The 21,815-nt window shown below is 37.8% G+C and overlaps 1 protein-coding gene across 5 annotated transcripts in view; it reads right to left on the bottom strand.

Annotated features, from left to right (window-relative positions):
• Positions 1–21,505, bottom strand: part of cdc42bpaa (CDC42 binding protein kinase alpha (DMPK-like) a) — a 97,144-nt gene extending 75,639 nt beyond the window's left edge. For 4 of the 5 annotated variants that reach the window (XM_089120138.1, XM_089120140.1, XM_089120141.1 and 1 more), the window contains exons 1-2: positions 20,655–21,504; positions 4,622–4,713 (exon numbers count right to left, since the gene is read on the bottom strand). In XM_089120138.1, the coding sequence (XP_088976264.1) occupies positions 4,622–4,713; positions 20,655–20,832 (270 nt within the window). In that variant the 5' untranslated portion in view covers positions 20,833–21,504. Of the gene's footprint in view, positions 1–4,621; positions 4,714–20,654 lie in introns of all 5 variants that reach the window. The other variant, XM_089120142.1, reaches the window with a different exon arrangement.
• Between the last annotated feature and the right edge of the window lie 310 nt (positions 21,506–21,815).

Below are 21,815 nucleotides of genomic sequence, written 5' to 3'. Positions count from 1 at the left end.
AGTTTACATGGTTGGTCAGAAGGTCAAAAATAATGAAAACAAAAACTGTGTGCATTTTGACAGGGCAAGTAAAAATCTGAACAGGTCTGGGCTGATTGATACATTGAGCCCTGATATATTGAAGGGCATAGGTACATTTAACATTTATTATAATGGGTTTATGGGAAGGTTGTTTCAAGTTAAAATTAATAGCTTTTAATTATAAAATTGAGAAAAAAAAATGATTTCCTAGGGACATTGGTATCGGTGATACTGGCCTTCTTTCAAAAAATGACATTCTCAAATTTTAATATATAAAAGTATAGTTAATATTAATATTTTTTCATATAATTTTATAAAATAATAGCAATATTAAGTTTTTCTTGGCAGAAAAACCAAATTATAGGGAGCATTAGCCCAAACACATCCCCCTAAACAGCACATAATGGACCGATAAAATGAAGTTTGGTCCACACATTTAAGTGTGAGTATCATGGGAAAAGGAAGTGGAATGGACATGTATTTGTCTTGAACTCAAGGTGTCCAAGTGAAACAACGGTGTGATTCACTCCCAGCGATTAAATAAGCCAAAACAAGCACGCATTGAGAGGTCTACGCATTCCAGACCGAGCCAGGATCCAAACATTATTCCGGACAGAAATCACGCTATTCACTCTTCCACACATCTGATAAGGATTTAACAAACTAAATCCCAAAAGCAACGAACCCTAAAATTTAGATTACGATTGCTAAAAAAAGCTAACAACTATCAGCTAAAACATCAGGCAAATATCTGATCGAAAGACTGGAAAGTGACTTTTAAAACAGCGTTCAGAGCGCTGCCTGGCATTGTGCCCTCAAAACACACAGCCTTACATGGGCCAAACTCCCACAATGCAGCCTTTGAAATATAGTTATGGAAATCTAATTATTACCCACAAAAGACATTTATCTTCTGTCATTATTTGGTCAACAGTACAAGATATGTGTGGGTGGACAAGAGCGAGCAATTTAAATGAAAAAGGCAATGAAAACCAGGAAGATAACAACAGCAAGTACATTTGTTCTTAACTGTGAATGTGATTCACTGGTGGTCTGAACTAGTGTTGTCACGGTACCAAAATTTTAGTATTCGGTACCAATACCAGTAAAAATTCACGGTTCTCGGTACCAATTTCGGTACCAAAGCTTAGTTTAAATTTACATATATTTAAGTGTTTATCACGGTTACAAGTATGGAAACTGTACATTTGCATTATAAAAAGATTTAGATAAAATGACCTAAAATAAACAGTATGCACTAACACATTTTTAAAGTTGTTTGTAAAGTTTTAATCCGTTAACATTTATTTAATGCACAATGAATGAAGTGAACAAACATGAACAACCACGTGTTTGTATTAAATAACATTTACAAACATTAATTAATGTTGTAAAAATATATTGTTCACTCAATGTGTTGATGTGAACTAAGTAATGTTGATGAATGGTAGCTATCTTATTGTAGCGTTACCAAACTATACAGGAGATAAAACATGTTTTATTTGACTTGTCTGTACTTTTATTTAATCTAAAACTGCATTCATATTTAATTTTAAAAAGGCTTTTTAAACCTGCTGAGTTATAAAGGCAAGAATACGCCTAGAACTGGCACTGACATAATAAATAGGGATGCGTCGATACTAATACCAGTACTCTGGTGTCGGGTGGATACTACTGTGCTCATGTACTCGTAAAACTACCCCGAAAGCACTTTAGAGGCCGTTCACATATCGCGCGTGTTTTTTTATTATATTTTTGCGCGTGCTTATTCTTTCCAAAGCGCTTGCTCTCACGCGGCGTCTGTCGTTGCTATGCAACGAGTTTTTATTATGAGCGCGCTTGCCTCGCGCCTATATTTGAAATTGCGACTTTGCATGTAATCGGCCTCTTATATTTCTCTTATACCTCTTATATAAAATATTTCCATATGTGGCTCTTTCCTCCTTTCGTGTCAACAAGTGGATTCAGAGAGAGAGAGACATATCAGAGTTATGAAGAGGACGCAACTGTGCACCTTTCAGACAGCGCGTCTAGAACTGGATTAACCTGGTATTCGGTACCTAGAAAAGCTGGTACCGTAACATTTTTTTTTTTTAGTACCGACTTGGTACCGAAGTACCGAGTTTTTTGACAACACTAGTCTGAACACAGATCATTTAACTTAGTTTGGTCCTCTACAAATAACACTGTTGAAGTGGTACAAATCACACATTAACCAACTTTTCTTTACAGTAGGGATGCACCGAAATAAAAATTCTGGGCCGAAACCAAACATTCAGGCTGAAAACTGAAACAGAAAATTGAAGTCTCTGAGTTTTTGCAGAACTATGCCCCTTCTGGCGACAAGCAAAACTGCAACCAGAAATGTGCACACTCATGGACCACACACACACGCACGCTTGCACGAGCTGTTCATAACCCAAGGGAACGTCAGCCGCACACATCTTTTGTTACAGTCATAATGTCTTCAGAGTTAAAAAAGTCATTTTAAATATTTGAAAGGAAAGCATTTAAGTAAATTACACACTCATGTGTGTGTGAGGAGGAAACGGGGGTGGTAGAAAACTTCGGTTTTTGTCCTCCCCGATTCTATCTCCATGTTGAACTGTTTTATGCGTTTACTGTATCCACTTATGATTGTATTATTATGGAAACATGTTATATACTGTATATATATATGTAATATAACTTTGTAGACCTTATGTAGCCCCGCCCCTTTTCAGTGCTGCGCTCGTTGTCTTTTGACTTCCGGTCTGTATTTTGACAGCGATCTTGCATAGGTATGAATGAACTGCTCGTAAATAAAATTCCTGGTCGACATTTGTTAAGACATCTGCTTTACAATGTTTATGATAACTTTTGTTAACTCTACAATAAGTAAATCCACTTCACCAGCCAATTACTCCTCGACAGCGATGCCATAGAAATATACAGAGCGACCGCGAAACCGGAAGTTCAAAGACAATATTCTAAAGATGACGGCGCCCACGTTTCTCTGGTGCATAAGGTCTATAGGAACCGTTTGAGCCCTAGAGCAGACCGGAGATCTCTCCATTTGTTGAAAGCCTTCCCGATGTTGACTCTCCTCTTATTCCGACGCCTAGCACTAGACAAAAGTTTTACTTTCTTTGTCTTAAATGGAGTTTGCGTTGGGGTTTGGAATGAACTACAAGCCGGTCTCTTTGAATCTATCTTCTACTATTGTTGACTAAAGATTTGTCGCTCGAGTTGTCTTCGCTGATACGGCGAATGGCGGCGAATACACAAACCTGCCAGACATAGCCAAGTGAGCGTGAACGCGGATGACGTCACGCCCAGTCTCAAATATCGAGCCCGAATCCGTCTTATTTATTTTACTGTACAGAATTTAAGAGGCAATCGCAGTGATCAGAGAAGGGCTCATTCAGCCCATCAGGCAATTGTTTAAGCATGTATGGGTTAGAAAAACGGGTATTTTTAACATGAAATGTTGCGCAATGTAACTTTAATTAAACCTGAAATAAAATTTGACCTTTTAAACTAGATAGAAGTGCAAGCACACCAGTGTCACAGCTACGAAATTGATAAATCTAAAATCGATACACATGAATGAATAAATTAATGTCAATCATCAACTTGATCAGAGAAGAGCCAGCGATGTTATGAGAGAGTTTAGCGGTGCGCTCCAGCCTGGCTCCTGTCAGAGTCTAAGAAACCAGGATCAGGGCGGCACGGGGCGGTCGGGGTGACAGGTCAACCTTAACACAGAGACGACCTCTTGACAACTACAAAGACCTCCGTTCAGAGACCATGACACCCATCAGCATCTGCTCAGTGTACTCTCATTCTGCAGATGGTGACGTGTCATGGTCCCTGAACGGAACTCCAAGCATAAAATATGCAAGAGTGAAAATAGCTTGGCTGCTAAACACTTTTTCATGGGGTAGCAAACTGTACTTTGCGTAGTTTATGACACGTAAAATATCTTGGCGTGTCTTTGGGTCATGAAAAAATTCTTGGCCCAAGAAACAACCATGTCGCCAACAAGGGTCATAACCACTTCTCTGGTGCTTAAATGGCTAAATCCCAATTCGCACACTTCTACATTCTGTAGAGTACATAGTTCACTAGTGAAACTACTGGAAAGTTCTAAACTATATACTAAGCAATCCTGTTTTAATAACATTATTTAAATAAAAACGTTAACTCTTTTGTGACTGTATTTTGTTTGTTATTTTAGTTAGATATTAATTCACTACCAGTTTACAGTTTCGCTTTGACACTTTTTGACTTGAATCAGTACAAGATCCAGCTTGTAAGAGTCATTTGTCCATGACTTCCAGACTACAGACCACAAGCATGTTTGTTTTAATTTTGTTAAATGTACTTTCAACAATTAGGTTTATTTAGCATACAGATCCGGCAAATGTTTGACATAACCAACATAACACCAAAACATTTGACCAACAAAATACCAAAATTGTGTATTGCAAAAACAACCGTATTAAATTGTTGGGGTTACAATTACAAACCATCACTTGAGAGCCACTGCTATATACTATGGATAGCTTATAATGGATAGCATATTCAGATGCAGTCTCAACAAAAGACTGATGCCTACCTCACCGAAAGCTCCTCGACCAATGACCTTGAGTATCTCGAAGTCCTCCTTGTGCAATCGCATCTGTTTCACTTTAGAGGTGAACGGTTTGGCTGTGGAGAGAGAGAGAGAGAGAGAGAGAGAGACGACAGCATGGAGTTATTGTTGAAGACGTTCAAATCCATCACTTCACTATGATGTGCCATAAAGACCTGATCTTCTCGAAGGGATTTGAAGCAGTTTCAGTTACAGCACATTCACACGAGTCAAAAGTTCAGAGGCATCTCTGAGCAGGTGTGAAGGACAGATTGATAGTGTACCACAGTAAAGTCTTTCTTGCAGGGACTGAGCAAAAATAAAACCGGCCACTAACTGGTCACATAACTCAATCAATATGTCCACTTACTTATTTATTTTTCCAATTAGCAGAATAGCACAATCATCTGGTTATTATCAAAATACAACAAAAAAAACTAATTATTTTGCAATAATATATTTTAATTTACCCTGACAACACCCAATTAAAACTTGAAAGCTTTGCATACAAGTGTGTGAATGCCAATGGCAGCACAAATTCCCATTATCCCAGTTATTGTGACTGATTCTGGCAAATTATAATTGTGTGCAATACAACAGCATCAAAAAGTATTGGGGCTATTGCACACTGACTACCATTATAGACATTGGTTTCTGTTTTCAAGGCTGTATCCTTCTGCAATGAGAATCAATTATCACGTTTGTATCATTTTATGGAGCACACAAAATAAGATTTACTATGGTTAAGAGGATGTGCAAAGGGTTTCTATTAAAGTTGTGAGGAGGATGCACTCAAGGCAGCATGTGATCACAATCTTAATTGACCAACTAGGACAATGAACACTTTTGAATTTGATACATTTAAGCCCAATTATTATGAGCTGTTACACTGTGTTAAATTAACACTGGTTCATCTTAATTTGATTGTGATTTTTTAACACTAACAAGTCTATTCATGACTACAATTTCATAAAGATGCACTTTTTTGACTTGGACCAGAAAGCAATCACCTAGTAGCAATCATCCAGAACATCCCAGAATACCCTAGCAACCACACCAAAACAACTTTGCATTGGGGCAGCAAATTTTGAATGGAAAAACACCACTCACAATGACTTCTTTCTATTGAAGACTTGTGACAGAACGCTTCCTCCCCTTTATTATCATCGCCACCCCGTTACTTAAATCGCCGCCCTTCGTCAGGTTCCCATCACCGACGCCGTTAAACTTTGAGAACCCCTCCATGGCATTGTCTTCCCCCTCACATGCTGGTGTCCTCGCAGGACCCGGAGGGGAGTGGGGACGGATTTCTGCACCCCCAAGCCGTGAGTCGTCGGACCCGTATGCTCATGCAGGGATGCACCCCTCTCTGCTGCCATCAGGCTGAGAATGGCTGGACTGCCTTGCTATCTTGGGAAGACGAGCTGCTGGAGATGCCCATCGAGCCTCAAAGAGGGGAGCAAGTGCGGCCACCGGGACCCCTTTACCTGGACCAACTCATCTGAGCACTGCCTTCCCTACACGTGGCCCAGCACAACAAGGACACCAAATCCTGTTTATTTTGGACACTTTTTACGCCAATGGACACTTTATTCCCATTTTTGGACATCACTTTGAGGCCTGACGCCACTCCCACTGTCTATAGTTGCCTCTCCCACCACAATCCATACAGCTTCAATGCTGTGTGCAGCTTATGAATGAACTCTGTACTGGTCAATGAAAGTCACATTGAGCTCAAGACTGCCAGCTCAAGAGATCAGACACAAAGACAGCAATCTTTCCACTTGCACTGCATTAAGTCCAGTCTCTTGTACAGATAATGAGCCTTGTGCTGTTCAGTTAACCCTGCATACAGTTTTTTTTATTCGCTTTGGTACTATTTTCACAAGTAAGGTGTACATTTTCAAAACTCTTAGTACAAAAATCCAAACTGATCACACTTGTAACGCAGCTAGTCATTCTTTCAAAACCTGATGTAATGCTTTCAGTCAGTTGCACATGTTTTCAGTCCACATAATAATTATTTCAAACACAAGATTATTGTAATATGTAATGAGAACATTTGGTTTAATCACTGAAACACAACAATATGATCTTCTTTCAGTTTAGTACTTTTAACAATCAGTTCATCCAACAGCTAACAATGCAAGATACATGTTTCAAATCGGCCTTAGAAGTGCTGAAATGAATATGCTACAGTACTATAAAAGACAGATTACACAGTTTTACTGTAACATTAGGCAATACACTTACAGTACCCAACATTTACATAATCTATAATTTCCAAATATCCATCATATATGTAGGCCTAATCAAATGAAGGATCAATGAAGACATCCTTTACAATCATTTAGGCAAATTATAGTTTTTATTTTTCAGATATAATTGTAATATAGGAATACTTTCTATAATGAAATGTAACTAAAGAAGAACAAAACATAACATTTAGTGCACACATTACAGTACATAGTGGCCAATTGTGGTCAGACTGTGAAAAAATTGTGAAAAGAAAATAATAGCTATAACGAGTATTCATCATGTGTTACTGGTTACATGTAATTTAAATATTCATACAAACACACATTTTATTTCTGTAGTTCTCAAAATCCATATACTGTATATTGCTGAAATGAAAATCTATAGGTTTACCAAATGATTAATTGATTAACCATTAAGATCTGTTGGATTAAATAATAGACAAAAGTATTAAACTGAACAAAAAGAGATGCAAATCAAAAGTTTGAGAGTAAGAGCTTTATGAAAGGCAGTTACTGTGAATGAAACAATAATGTAGATGAAACACTTATTTTGTGTTGTGAAAAGGATACTTTGTGATTGTGTGAATTGTACTAACACAGTTGAAAACATGATGAAATGTTTGAAAAAAGTGCACTTTTGATGATCTGTTGTGATATTAGCACTAAGAGTTTTGAAAATGTACACCTTACTTGTGAAAATAGTACCAAAGCGAATAAAAAAACTGTAATAACATAAAACGGATGTAGTTAGCTGAAACTAAAGTAAGCTCTGAAAGTAAGATACTGAAAGAGTAACTTCTGTTATAAGCACACTTGGTTTTATGAAAGAACAGTTCACCCTAAAATGGAAAAAAATACTGCTCGTTCACATTTAAAATAACCACACAACACCTATGGCCATCTATGTAAGCAAAGTCGATTTAAACAGATTTAAAGTAAAGATTTTATTGTGCAAAAAAAGAAAGAATTATAGGGTACTGATGTTACAAAGTATACAAAAAAAGCAACACAATTCTAGATTAAATAGTCTACATCAAATATGCCTTCTTCATGGTTTCATCTTCTTCATGGCTTCATGGTTTTATGTTAGTTGAGCTTCCATAGAAACCCTCTGTTGCACGCCAGTGGACATGCGCCGTTATGAATTCCTGTGCGGCCATGCGCATTTTACTTTCACTTCAGAATTACCGTCAATTCGGGGTGGGCAAGTGATGTAATCGGTGAATAAGAGATGGCAAAATTGAGTGGGTCCAATATTACTGGTCTAAAAAAGTGGTTGGGTCTTGTTGAGCTTCCGCAAGAACCAATGAGGTTTGTTTTCACACGTGAGCTTCTGTTAATGTGCGCTGATCAATGTTTTCATTTTTGGGTGAACTAACCCTTTAAAAGGTTATCCAGTCATAACAGTGGTTATTTACATTTATAAGTTGTATCCTAAAGCACCTGTTTTTTATTCTATGGGTGTTAGAGAAGCTGGACAATGGTCAGGTCACTTTCAATAAATGTAATTTGCTTATATTCCCATCAGAAATCAGTCACTAATGGTGCTTGGCTCACTTCTATGGAAACGGCAATAACATAAGAAAATATGGTAAATCTGAACTCTCGTCGAACACGCAAATCCAGATTCCACGTCCCTGATGAAATCACCTGACTAGGATGTGTATTTACTGTCATACCTTTCGCAAGAGTGCATAATTTATGTACTGACAAACAGCAAGAGATTCTAAAGACATAACTAATGTACAGCAAAATTGACAAAGCAACAGTTTATGGCTGGTGTGGCCAAGAGTGGTTAAAAATATGGGTTGGTTGTTGGTTTAACCTCACAAGGGCTGATCAATGAATTATCACCATCATGCATTTGAGCAAGTCATTTAACATCACATCCTAATTGCAATGCAACAATTTACTAGTGACAATTAAAGTGAAAAAGCTCTACAATAAGGCAAAAAACAGCCATTCAGAATGTGTTTTAAGTTAAATATGGATTTGGATCAATGAGATTTCACTGTGACTACAGAGTAAATCATAATAGAAAAAGAAACCAAGTGACAATCACAACGTCTAGTTCCTCATTGTTTGTCGCTCTAACTCAGCGTTGGTTTGCAAGCCACACCTGGCCAGGTTTCGCACCCTTTTCTTTCGGCAATAAATGATCGATAAAAGATTAGACATATCAATAGAGATCAGCTTTCTGCATTAAAAAGCAACCAATTTCCTTTTTTGACCTCCCCAAGTTAATGGAAAGTTTAGAATACCGGCAAAAAGTGTGCGTTCAGTGCAATTCGCCAGTGTCACGGATGCAATTAATGGCAAACCACTTAAGATTCTGTGGTGGAGATTGAAACTACTCGGAATTAAGCAGCTACATAGCTTGATTGTTGTAATGGTGAAAATAAAAAAATTTAGAACAGCGGAGAATATTTTAAAGTGACTGGAATGAAACATACGCTTAAATTGAAACTGGTGCTCTGCTGTGCCAAGAGACATCTCTAAACATTTCACTGAGTACTTTTGCTTTTATGTCATATAAATGTGTGTCGCATTTATGGTAATCTAATCTGCACAGCTTACCGTGGGCAGTAGTGTTTGAAGTTATTAAGAAATAAAGAAACATGAATGAATGAGGAAAGAGTGTGATGTGCTTGATATAAAAAATATGTGCAATAAGCCAGGAAAGAATACACAATAGATAGATAGATAGATAGATAGATAGATAGATAGATAGATAGATAGATAGATAGATAGATAGATAGATAGATAGATAGATAGATAGATAGATAGATAGATAGATAGATAGATAGATAGATAGATAGATAGATAGATAGATAGATAGATAGATAGATAGATAGATAGATAGATAGATAGATAGATAGATAGATAGATAGATAGATAGATATGCTGTAGCCATCTTGGCAGCGCGTCTTTTCCGAATTACCAACAATAAAATGATTACTACAGAGGCGAGTGTTGACGGTGATCCTCAGAACTTCATCAAGGTTGGCTCTCTAAAAACCACTTCTTGATGTGATCGTTTTTAGGGAATTTAAATGAAGATACAGCCTATGCATGTCCGTGTCAAAGGCATAGCTAGGTAGCAAACTGTAGCAAACTCAGCTGTAGTAACTAATAGTACTGACAGTCACTCGCGATTGAGCGGTGAATGCGAATGTGCTCGGGGAGTGTTATTGTGTGTTAGGGGAGAGATTAGACTCTGTGCGTCATCAAATAGGGGGGTGTCCAGGAGCTCATGGGCTCCAGTGCGTCATCGAGCCCTGTTTTAGCCCCGCCCAAACAATGCGTAAAATTGCAATGGTGAAAAACAGTTTAACGGTCTAACTCCACATTTCAGTACTTCACAGTTCACAGTCTTTGTAATATGTTTGAGCAATACATATGTAACATTTATAATGTGTTTAGAACTTTTTTGTAGAATTGCCTTTACAGGGACTTTAAGGGCAAATTTGGCTATATACAAGACCAAAACCACTTTTTGTATAAGGCTGTAAACACATTTATTCTGCTGTAAAGTTGGGCATATTAACGTGGGGGTCTAGGGGATTGACTCTCTTTAGCAGCCTGTTTCTAGCGGCCAGTAGATGAAATGCAAAGTCACTTCCGTGTGGGTTTCAAGAGAGAGACCGGAAGGTTCCCGGTTATACCGAGTTCAGACTGCACGATTTTTAAAGTAGTCGGGTCACTGTTCTTTTCACACTGCAGGACTATCTTGGCTAGCATTCAATCGCTGCTGTGTTCACACTGCATGATGGATCGGAGACAGAAGGTTTCACACTGCATGACTTTACAATAGAATAGCCAACAACTCTGTCTAGCACGCTGCGCGCCAACTACACGTTTCACAACAAACACAGGCGAGATGTGACAAGGAAACAACGCAACATCACACGTGCAAGAGTTCTCACGTGAGACTTGTTCTTTTTCGACCCGGTTGTGGTCCAGCTCAGATGAAACGTCAAACAGACACGGGTGCTCTTGCCAAATTTCTACTAATCTTTTTCTCAATTGCTTGGGTCCAAAAAGACCGAGAAGAAGTCTTTTTCTGAAACAACGCCATATGTTGATATGTGATCTATTCTCCTCCCCGAACTCTCCGCTGCTCTGTATCTTGCTTTCTCATTGGCTGTCGGTAATCGCTGATGTAGTTTTCAGTCAGAGCACTTTTCACACAGCAGGATTTTGAATCGCTGACAGGTCCAGGTATTTAGCATGCCAAATATCTCACAGGCGTCGGCGATTCTCTCTGATCGCGTCTTTGCTCATTCACACTGCGTGACTGCCACTCACGTGAACGAGCACCGATTTGGCTGTGATTTCGGGCATTTGTCTGCGATTTCTCAAAACCTGTCGGCGAGCCAAAATTGTGCAGTCTGGACTCAGCATTAGTTTGTACATGGCTGTTCGTGGGTGATCATATTTACCGGTTAAACAAGATAAAAAGACATGTCAATATGTTCACGTTTTAATTAGAGCCTGACCGATATGGATTTTTGGGGGCTGATGCCGATATACCAATAAATAAAGCCAGATACCGATAAAATCGGCCAATATCGTTAATGTGTAAATCATAATACAGTAGCAATATTATGTTTGTGTATTATAGTAGTACCAGTCAAAAGTTGACACACTTTCCTATTGGTGGGTACAAACTTTTGATGGGTATAGGCGCGTGAACTGCAACTCGTCTCATAAATGAACCGAAACTCAGCGTATAGACCTGAGAAATCAACCCGGTCTCATCCCAAGACGTCATATAACTGACGTTTTGGGACGTCTTTTGACCATACTGTGGTGAGCAAGACGGCCGAGGGACGTGAGAGAAAGTCGCGAGGCCGGTGGCTAATGAGCAGCACCTGTGAAGCACACCGGTCTCGCATCTCTCACGAAGAAGCGGAGCCATAAAGGGGGAGCGACGGAGTGGATGATCGAGAGAGGAACAGGCCTGCTTTTATTTGTATTTTATATTTTATTTGGTAAGCTAGCAGTCGTCCGTGAGGGGCTGCTGGCCGGTATTTATGTTTTATTTAGGGTAGCCAGCAGTTGTCCCCGAGGGGCTGCTGGCAGGTAATTTGTTTGTTTATTTTATTTAAATGAAGTTTTATTTTATTATTATTATCCGGTTCCTGCCTCCTTCTTCCCTGAACTTTGTTACACATACGTCAATATTCGCCTTTTTAGGGCCCCCTTAAACGTCGGTAGATGAGGTTATGGGATCCTAACTCTACCCCAGACCTAAACCTAACCCTAAACCTAACCCGTCACCTAACTGACGTTAAAGGTAAAGCGTCAGTTGTATGACGGCACGGGATCGCCATCTACCGACGTTTAAGGGGGCCCTAAAAAGGAGGATATTGACGTATGGTCAATAGGGTTGGGTATCGTTTGAATTTGAACGATTCTGATTCCGATTCTGATTCCTTGTTTCGATTCCGGTTCCTAACGATTCTCGATTCCGATTCTTTTAAGAGGCAGGGTCAAAAAAGTTTAGCTAACCTTGCTAACCAACGGCCTTTCTGAAGGAAATACTCCTTCTGTAAAAATCCTTTTGTCACAAATTTTGCATTTTGCTGAGATTTCGTTATTTTTAGAAAAGTGAAGCCACACTTTGGACCGCCGACGTAAGCTACTCATGTTCGACACGTGCGGTTATGCCAACACTTCCGGTAGACGCTTCTTCGTTGGTGTTGTTCAGCGGTTTCTTCTTTTGCTCGGTGGACAGTGAATATCGAAACTAGGAATCGAAATTTTAACTTTTGAACGATTTCGGGAAAAACGAAAAGTTAGTCCCGGTTCCAATCGATACTCGATTCTCGATACCCAACCCTAATGGTCAAAAGACGTCCCAAGACGTCAGTTATATGACTTTTTGGGATGAGACTGTGTTAGAGAAATATATCTATATTGAAATGTCTACTTTTAAACAGAACAATTCAAAAGGAAAGACAGACTGCTCTCTGCTGTAATTCATATGAAATGTGCATTTCTCTCTGGAGTGTTCACTGAAGATCACGAGTCAGTGTCGTCAACTATGCAGCGACACTGACTGAAAACACTTGTTTATTAATAAACAAATTAAAATGTCTCCTTGCTATATTTGATGTATTCTCAATCATTACTTTTGCCAGTTCTTTGTGACCGCTTTTATGTGCTTTATTGGCATCGCCACCCTAAATATTTATTTATCGGCCATTATAAATGCTGATACCGATAGTTAGGAAAACGCCTAATATCGGCCCACCGATATATCGGTGGGGCTCTAATTTTAATATTGCAAGATCTCGTCACACCCCTACTGAATATATCAAGCATTATATTGGTCTATCAACACACAACTACTTAGCATGGAAGATATAGGATATATCACTTCTTGCTTCACACAGTGAACACACCTCTGGCAAACAAGGCCAAACATTTCAAGCTGCAAAGGGCGAAAATGTCAGGTGACCGATTTGTTGATATGAAATCTACACAAAAATGAAATCTACACACATAGCTTTGTGGCATATGAGCGAGATTCCATATAAACAATGCTGTGAATATCAAATGTTACCACAGTGTCAGGCATCCTTTTACAGGGAATTAGAAACAGATGGAAAACAGACCACCTGGAACTGCCATCATGGTCTCTAATACATCAACCAGGGAAAGTGTATAAAGTCTATTCATGAAGGACAGTTTAAAGGTCAAGCCTTCCTTAGAAGAACCTACACTGTTTCCAAAGTGTCTAAAACAACTGCAGCACACTCAGGGCGGTGTTCATTAAAGATCTGAATGCAGAAAGCTCATTGTGTATATCACTGTCACAGTCTCCAGTGCAAGGGGACACAGAGCTGCAAATCAAATGAGCCATGCTCTGTATCTCCAGCAATACCCGCATTAGGAGACCATATAAAGGCAAAGACACTGGCAGGATCATTAAAACACACTTTCCATAGAGGGAAAGAAGCGCTGAAAGCCAGACTGCACTGCAGAAACACTCGCAGATAAACTTGTGAGCGCGTGCCGTGTTCAAACCTGCTCTGCTCGACTCCAACATCAAGAGCATTTTTTCACTGTGAAATGTCTGCATAATATAAAAACTGGGCGCAAATTAAATTGTCAGCTTTTGTTTAATAATGTCACAGCCAGGGTTATTATTTCATACACTTAAACGGAAAAAATAAACTATTAATTTCAGACCAATGAATTTTTCAAATCAAAAGAACCTGTAAATGGTGATATAATGTGTAACACAGCTTTAAAATCATAAGACTTGGTTCACAGAAAAATTAAAACTATCATAATTTACTCACCCTCATGTCGTTCCAAGGCCGTGAGACTTACGTTCATCTTCACAACACAAATGATGAGCTTTCAAGTGAAGTGAGAGCTTTCTATCCCTCCATTAACAGCTACATAACTACCACTTTGACGCGTCAAAACGTTCATAAAGAGATCGTAAAATTAATCCATATGTCCAATCGTTATGTTTGTTGATCAATGTTTATATGTGAATAAAAGCCTAAATTCAATCTGTTCATCCTATAAAGTGTACGCGTCTCTTCAGAAAATGTTGGACTAAACCGCTCAATTCATACCGATTAATTTTACAATCTCTTAATGAACTTTTTGAAGTGTCAAAGTGGTAGCTGTGTGGCTGTCAATGGAAGGACAGAAATTGCTCAGATTTCCTAAAAGATCTTCATTTGTGTTCTGAAGATGAACAAAAGTCTTACTAGTTCATTAATAATATCAAATTATATCTATTTATATTAATAATCTCAAATGCACAAAAAAACATTGTCAAAAAGGAAAAAAACAACATGATCTGCAAGGACAAGACAGTCTGGTATTCTGAAGATTAGCCACGTTATTAAAGTTCAATGAATTTTAAAACCGTAAAAAAAAAAGAGTTTATGCTTTAGCCCTTGTTTTCATGTGAGAAAGCCAATAACAATGGAGGAACAAGTCTGGTCCTAAACCCAATCCGTTCAGAACAGACAAGATTATACCATAAAAGGCATACTGGTCATGCAAATCACAGAGACTAAACAAGTGTTGACTTGCCATATTACAAATACAAATTAGGATGAAATCTGAAAGGAAAAGCTTGGTTGTGATGAGGAGGATTCAACCTTTGTATACAAGAAACCTCCCAAAGTTAATACAAACCTAATCCCAAAATATGAGACCGGTTATACCTGACAGCAAACCCAACCTGCATAAATAAACGTACGGTGAAAGCTAGAACACTGGAAAAGCAGAAGATGTTGGGGTTGTGTGACAGGATAGTCACATAAAACCGCCTGGGTTGTCAATTTAAACCAGCTGTCTGGGGGAACTCACTATACAGGGGGACTTCTTCAAATACCAGAGGGTAGTTGTTAGTCACCGTCCACCGAGTCAGCCTTTTCTTTCAAACAGTTGGGCCTGAACGGCATCTGTGACTTACACATTCCTACATTTGCCTTCAAGTCTTCAGCCCTCTTTCAGATCAGCACATTACTAGTTAAATAATGCATTAAGTAGAAAGAAATGTCAAAAAATGGCCAATCTTAAAACTGTTTTGAGGGTTAACATGCACATCAATGAACAGAAAATGCAAGAAAGGTGTTTTGATGTCATCTTTCTAGACATTTGCAGTGAGTGCGAGCAAATCTAGATCCACTGATCTTGCTTCAGCAAGGTTGTGCATGTAAACAGACACAATTTGCCATTTATCTATTTATGTGAACAGTGACCATAAAGTATGAAAAAAAAAATGAATCACCTGATAAGGGCAGATTTTGGAAGCATACAATATCAATGTTAGGGATGCACCGATATGAAAATTTTGGCCTATACTGATAACCGACAATTTTTAATATTTGAAAGCCGATAACAGATAAATATAAATTTATAAATCGTTTTTGAGAGCCTGAATACAAAAACAAAAGTCTCACCATTAAAAAAACATGTCCCAAGCACCGTTATAATGTTTTTATTACAATTTTATGTAGCCATTAGCCATTAGCCAATATGACGTTTTGTCCTTTTTTAAATAATTTCAATTATATTTCAAGTGATTTAAAACCATCATGGTGAACAGTGTGCTAAAGTGTCTCAGCTGAAGGAAATAATCCATTATTTATCAGCTTTAATATATCGATACGATAACGATGACATAAAAAAATGAACATATATCGGCTGATACCGATATGGTGGCCAATATATCGTGGATCCCTAATCAATGCCAACTTTTTCAAATTTAACAGTGTATATTGGACATTACACAATATAATCTAATGCTGGATTTCACAGTTCAAGTAAGGAAATATTTTATACAGTAGTGGCCAAAATTGATGTCTGGGAGGGGATATTTGTTTTTAATGACCCTACAAGTTCGGCAAACCATGAAAATGTGAGGAAAATACTATATAGTATTTGAAATATTTTAAATATGAAGGAAGAACAAAACACTGAACTTGTTTATATCGGAAATAAATTATTTGGCGAAACATGCAAACTACTACAAATTTTGTTTTACTATGCAAAAAATGCATAGAAAAACTGTAAATATTACATATATAAACCTGTTTAAATATATAAAACTTACTAGAATAAACTACACAACCCCAACAACACCATTACAACATGAACGAATTAATGTATTTCTCCTCTAGACTTAGTTAATCAAACCATGACATCAGTTAAGATGGATTTTACATTTACCATCTCTAAAACTGTCAGATAAAAATTAAAGCATCCTATCGGAAGCATGCGGTCGTCACAGGAGAATAACACAAGAGATAACACAAATCTGGCCACAAGTTCAACTTGTCCAGGCCTCGTCTCTAACCAAATCATGGCTTAGATGTTCAGCCTAATGCAAAGGAGAGAGCTGTTTACAGCTTTTTACAATGCTGATCTAAAGTTTTAAAACTAGAATATAAATAAATAACCTGAGCAAATTCCAGCAGCCAAGCCAAGTTAGCATCCAAAACAATTGGAAAGTATCTAAGCAGCAATGAATCTGCAAGAGGCTGACAAGAAATGAATCAAAATAAAATCAAGTTTCTTTTTCCAAAACATTAGCCTAAAATATGGCATATGCTCTGCTTAAAGGGATAGTTCACCCAAAAATGAAAATTCGGTCAGTATTTACTCACCCTCATGTTGTTCCAACCCCGTAAGACCTTCGTTCATCTTCGGAACACAAATTAAGATATTCTTGATGAAATCTGACAGCTGGATCACTCCTGCATACTAGTCCATAGGCTTCTTGAGGGATTGAAACTTGCCAGCCTCGAAAAGTTACTGAAGACATCGTTAAAATAGTCCAAGTGACTACAGTGGCTCAATCTTAACTTTATCAAGCGACGAGAATACTTTTTGTGCGCAAAAACAAACAAAAATAACGAGTTTATTTTAACTATTCACTTCCTTCTCTATGGGCCTCTACTCAGTTAACGTAGTGTGATTAGGGGTGGGCGATATAGCCTAAAAATTATATCACGATATTTCAAGAATATTTGCGATAATGATATTTATCACGATATAGAAAAAATATAAATGAAACAATGTTTTATTGGTGATTGCAGCTGGCTGGCAGCAGCATTAGTGCAAAAAAAAGTATAACATAACTCCTTATCATTTTATTTTAACAATAACTACAGTAATACATTAACAATATTAACAATAACTTCAGAAGCCTGCACAATATTGTCACCTAATAAAATTAACCTAAACTTTGAAGTACAAAAAATTTAAACAAACAGCGGCAATCCAAACAAACCTTCAAAATGTAACAGTTGCCTTGCATAGTTTTTGGATTAGCATCAAATGAGGTATACAATACCTAATTTATACAATAATTGTATAAAATCGGAACATTTAGGGAGAAAAAAAACATTTAGTGGGGAATAAATAAGAGACAATTGTAACACTAAATCTGGTAAAACTTTACACATTGCTCTTTGTATTGTACATTCATGAAAAAAAAAACAAGGTAACAAATCAAAAGGATTAATTATTATATAGCCTAGTCTACTATAAAATTGAGGCATGTTTAAAATGAATAGCACAGCTGTTTAATGAGGCAGCAACATATGATCGATAGGACAGAACAAAGGCTATTAATAATCTTTAATTGCGCAAAAGTATTATGATATGAAAGGCTCCAATATATCGCACAGCGCTTATGCGCATCCCGAGCGCTGAATGATACGCTTGAAGCAACACGGAGTCACAGCGCGCACGCGCAGCGCGTCGAATACTCCGCACTGAACAGTTCAAAGCACAAAGTAAATAAATATTGATGCGTAGCGTCGTGTATAATATACAGCATCTAGCTATGCAATCGTTTATCGAGTCCTTTCTTTTAACAGTTTTACATTTCAGTTACTGTGGGCGTGATGAACAATAGTGCTCTGACTCTAGTGTTTTGCTCTAACAGACACCCGGCCGGTAGAAAGTAACATGATGATTTAGTTAACGTTACAGCAATAAAGTCCAGCAAGATAAAGTTGTTTTATGCGAAAGCATAGAACTTTTATTTACAAATATTACAAATAGTAACATTGAATCATCTTAGAAAGAGTTTAATCGTGTTGACTGTTGTACCCGAACTGCGGAAACTCTGAAGGAAGATTAGGCGAATGCAAAATGTACGCTAGTAGGGAAGTGGTGAAACGAGTTTTCATGCATATTTGACAAAAAAAAAAAATAATAATAATTGTGTTGTTGGAGATCTGACCTCTTGTACTCAAACAACTTCCATACTATTGAAGTAGCGCCCTTTTTAGGAACTAAATCTTGATCTGATCCGGAGGCTGACATGCTGCTGTGTTGTTGTGCACGCGCTAAGTAACGTAAATACGCCATACGTCATCATATCATCAATATCGCGATATGACACTTTTTTATCATGTAAAATTTTATACCGGTATTATCGTGGACGGTATGATATGGCACAGCCCTAAGTGTGATTGCGTAAAGCTACGTCACACGTAGGCTCACTATTGGCCAACGCTGGTCATGTGTGTGATGCGTGTGACGTACAACAACAGATCACACGCTGAAAACTAGTAACCTGACTTGAGGCAGAGAGAGAAGTAAATGAATAGTTGAAATAAAGTGGTTATTTTTGTTGTTTTTTGCGCACAAAAAGTTTTCTCGTCGTTTGATAAACTTAAGATTGAGCCACTGAAGTCGCTTGGACTATTTTAACGATGTCTTTAATAATTTTACCAGAAATCTTTTTCCGAGTCAATTCATTCATTTTGTTCGTTGAACGAACCAAATGACACGAAAAAAGATTTTCTTTGTTTTTTTTTTTTAAATGAGCGATCATTTCGCTTGATAAGACCCTTATTCATCGTCTGGAATCGTTTAAAGCCCTTTGAACAGTTTGCAGTTTGTACTGAAACTGTCTTTTGGACCTTGAACCGTTTGGTTACCGGTAAAGTTCATTATATGGACAAAAATCCTGGAATGTTTCCATCAAAAACCTTAATTTCTTTTCAACCAAAGAAAGAATGACATGGATATCTTGGATGACATGGGGGTGAGTAAATTATCAGCAATTTTTTTTTTTTAAAGTGAACTACTTTAATATTATTGTGTTACAGTGTGTGCGTATATTATTCTCTGCCACACTCGTTCAGTCTATCCTGCGTGCATCATGCCTTCTGCTTCCATGGAATGAATGTTTACAATTCAGGTCATTCAGGGTAGCTGCAAGTCACGCCACAAAATAAACAAACAAACGGCACACTATGTTCATTCACGGTGGAATGTGATGTAGCGCTCCTGTCATTTCCTGCTCAACTTAAACATGTAACACGTTTAAAGTCATATTCATTAGTTAAGCTGGGTCAGGAGGCGCCCGATTAAACATGTACTGAAACAATACACTGCTTTTCCCATTACGCTATATGTTCAGCAGCATTTCAGTCACATGACGAGCCACTTAATACTTCCCAGCAATGTCTACTTGAATTCAGTTAATGTATTTACAACTTCACCACCACAAAAGCCCATGTCATATAATTCCATGCTTGGAGAAATACTTTGTATAACACAAAAGAGGGATATTTCATATTTCATACGTCAGCAGTGTTAGTCAAAAAGAGAATGACACCATATGACCCAGGGGACTTTTTCAACCTTATTCACACAAAATCCTAGTCTTTCCTATAGGGAACCAGTTTGATCAATCACTATGACACATCCTTGGTTGTCAAAACACTTTGCCACAAGCAGAACTAGGCTAGATTTCTTTCATAACTTTTCAACTAGCCCTTTAAGACTTTTAATAGCACACACTCTTTTAAATAGACACCGTTTAATCAAAGTCCAATAAGTTATACTCCCTTTCTGAAGTTAATTTTAATCCATGCCCTATGCTGCTAAGCATGCTGGTATTATGGCTCAGAATTTAACAGCATGTTGCTACTTGACTTTTTCCAGAGCTGTACACACACACACACACGATTCAGTGCTGCTAAATGTGGCTTAAATACTTTTGTTGCATAAACGTAAGTCCATATTTTTAATGACTCTAAAATCCAAACACTTACTTATTTTTGGTACTACTAAGATGATTTAATCAATAAATACAATGACTTAAAATGCTTTAAACATAAAATGCATGGGTTTAAGATGACTTGAACATGAAATGCATTGATTTAATGTGGTTTAAACATGAAATGCATTGATGGTTTGAACATTAAATGCATTGATTTTAAGAAGCATACATGTCTTTAAAGTATCATACTCACCCCATTCCAAAAACTCAGCAATGTTCTTCTCTCTTCTGAGTGGGGAGTTGATGCACTCATCATAAATGCAGATGAGAACATCCAGAAGAGTTTCCACACTAAAACACTGTCCATTAGACTGGACAGGCCCATCCAGGATCAGTTTCTCCAGCTTTTTCAAACGCACTTCTCCAGACATGGTTCCAAATTGATTAATTTACAGATATTTAAGTGCCTTTACTGTAGCTAATCAAGCTAACCAGCTAACAACATTCTCGCCACACAATGTATCTTAACTGTTCTTTTCTCATATAAATACAAAAAAACGTGTATTAATAATAACAAATAATAGTGTCAAACCATGTCAAGTATGTAAACTTCAAAAAATTCCCAGTTTGTTTAACTTCAACGGGTTAAAATAACTGATGCTAATGATCCGGCTAATAAAGACGTTCGGCTAACAGGCTAGCTGATTTTAGCTCGTCCTCGAAGATAATTATCCTCAAAACCAACAGGAATAACATGACACGCCCCTCAAATGTTATGTTCAGGCATTACATGTGTGGAAAATATGGATAACATGTGTTTATATCCGCAAAAAGTGAGTTTAGCGAAGTTCTCCAAAGGCACCGATTGAGTGTCACTTAGTTTTCCTCAGTCCTTTTCCCACGAATAATTCCTAAAAAAGTGAGTCCTGCCAGCCGGATGAAGTCAGTCCGTCAGATGATGATGATGATGATGGTGGTGGTGGTGATGGGGTGAAGATGAGGAGGAGGAAGGTGGCTGTGTGGATGCGGGATGACGGGGTGATTCTCTCTCATCTGCCCGCCGCCGCTGAATGTGTTTCAGGAATGATGAGGAGAAACATGGCGACTAGACGCTCTCGCTCTCGCTCTCTCTCTCTCTCTCTCTCTCTCTCTCTCTCTCTCTCTCTCTCTCTCTCTCACACACACACACACACACTTACACACAATCACATTCAGACACACAAAAATAAAAAATAAACATACAAAGATAAACAGTACACATACAAGGGCACATATAGCTACATATAGAACACACATGCAGAATATAGACACACTAAAGAAAAACTAAATAAATACATATAAATACACTTACATACATAAATAAACAGAGGTTCATATACAAACACAAAGACACACGTTTACATATAACGTTTAC

Source organism: Pimephales promelas, chromosome 15 (assembly GCF_988280905.1).
Source record: "Pimephales promelas chromosome 15, fPimPro1.hap1.1, whole genome shotgun sequence".
Taxonomy (NCBI): Eukaryota; Metazoa; Chordata; class Actinopteri; order Cypriniformes; family Leuciscidae; genus Pimephales; species Pimephales promelas.
This window is presented reverse-complemented; position numbering and strand designations above follow the sequence as displayed.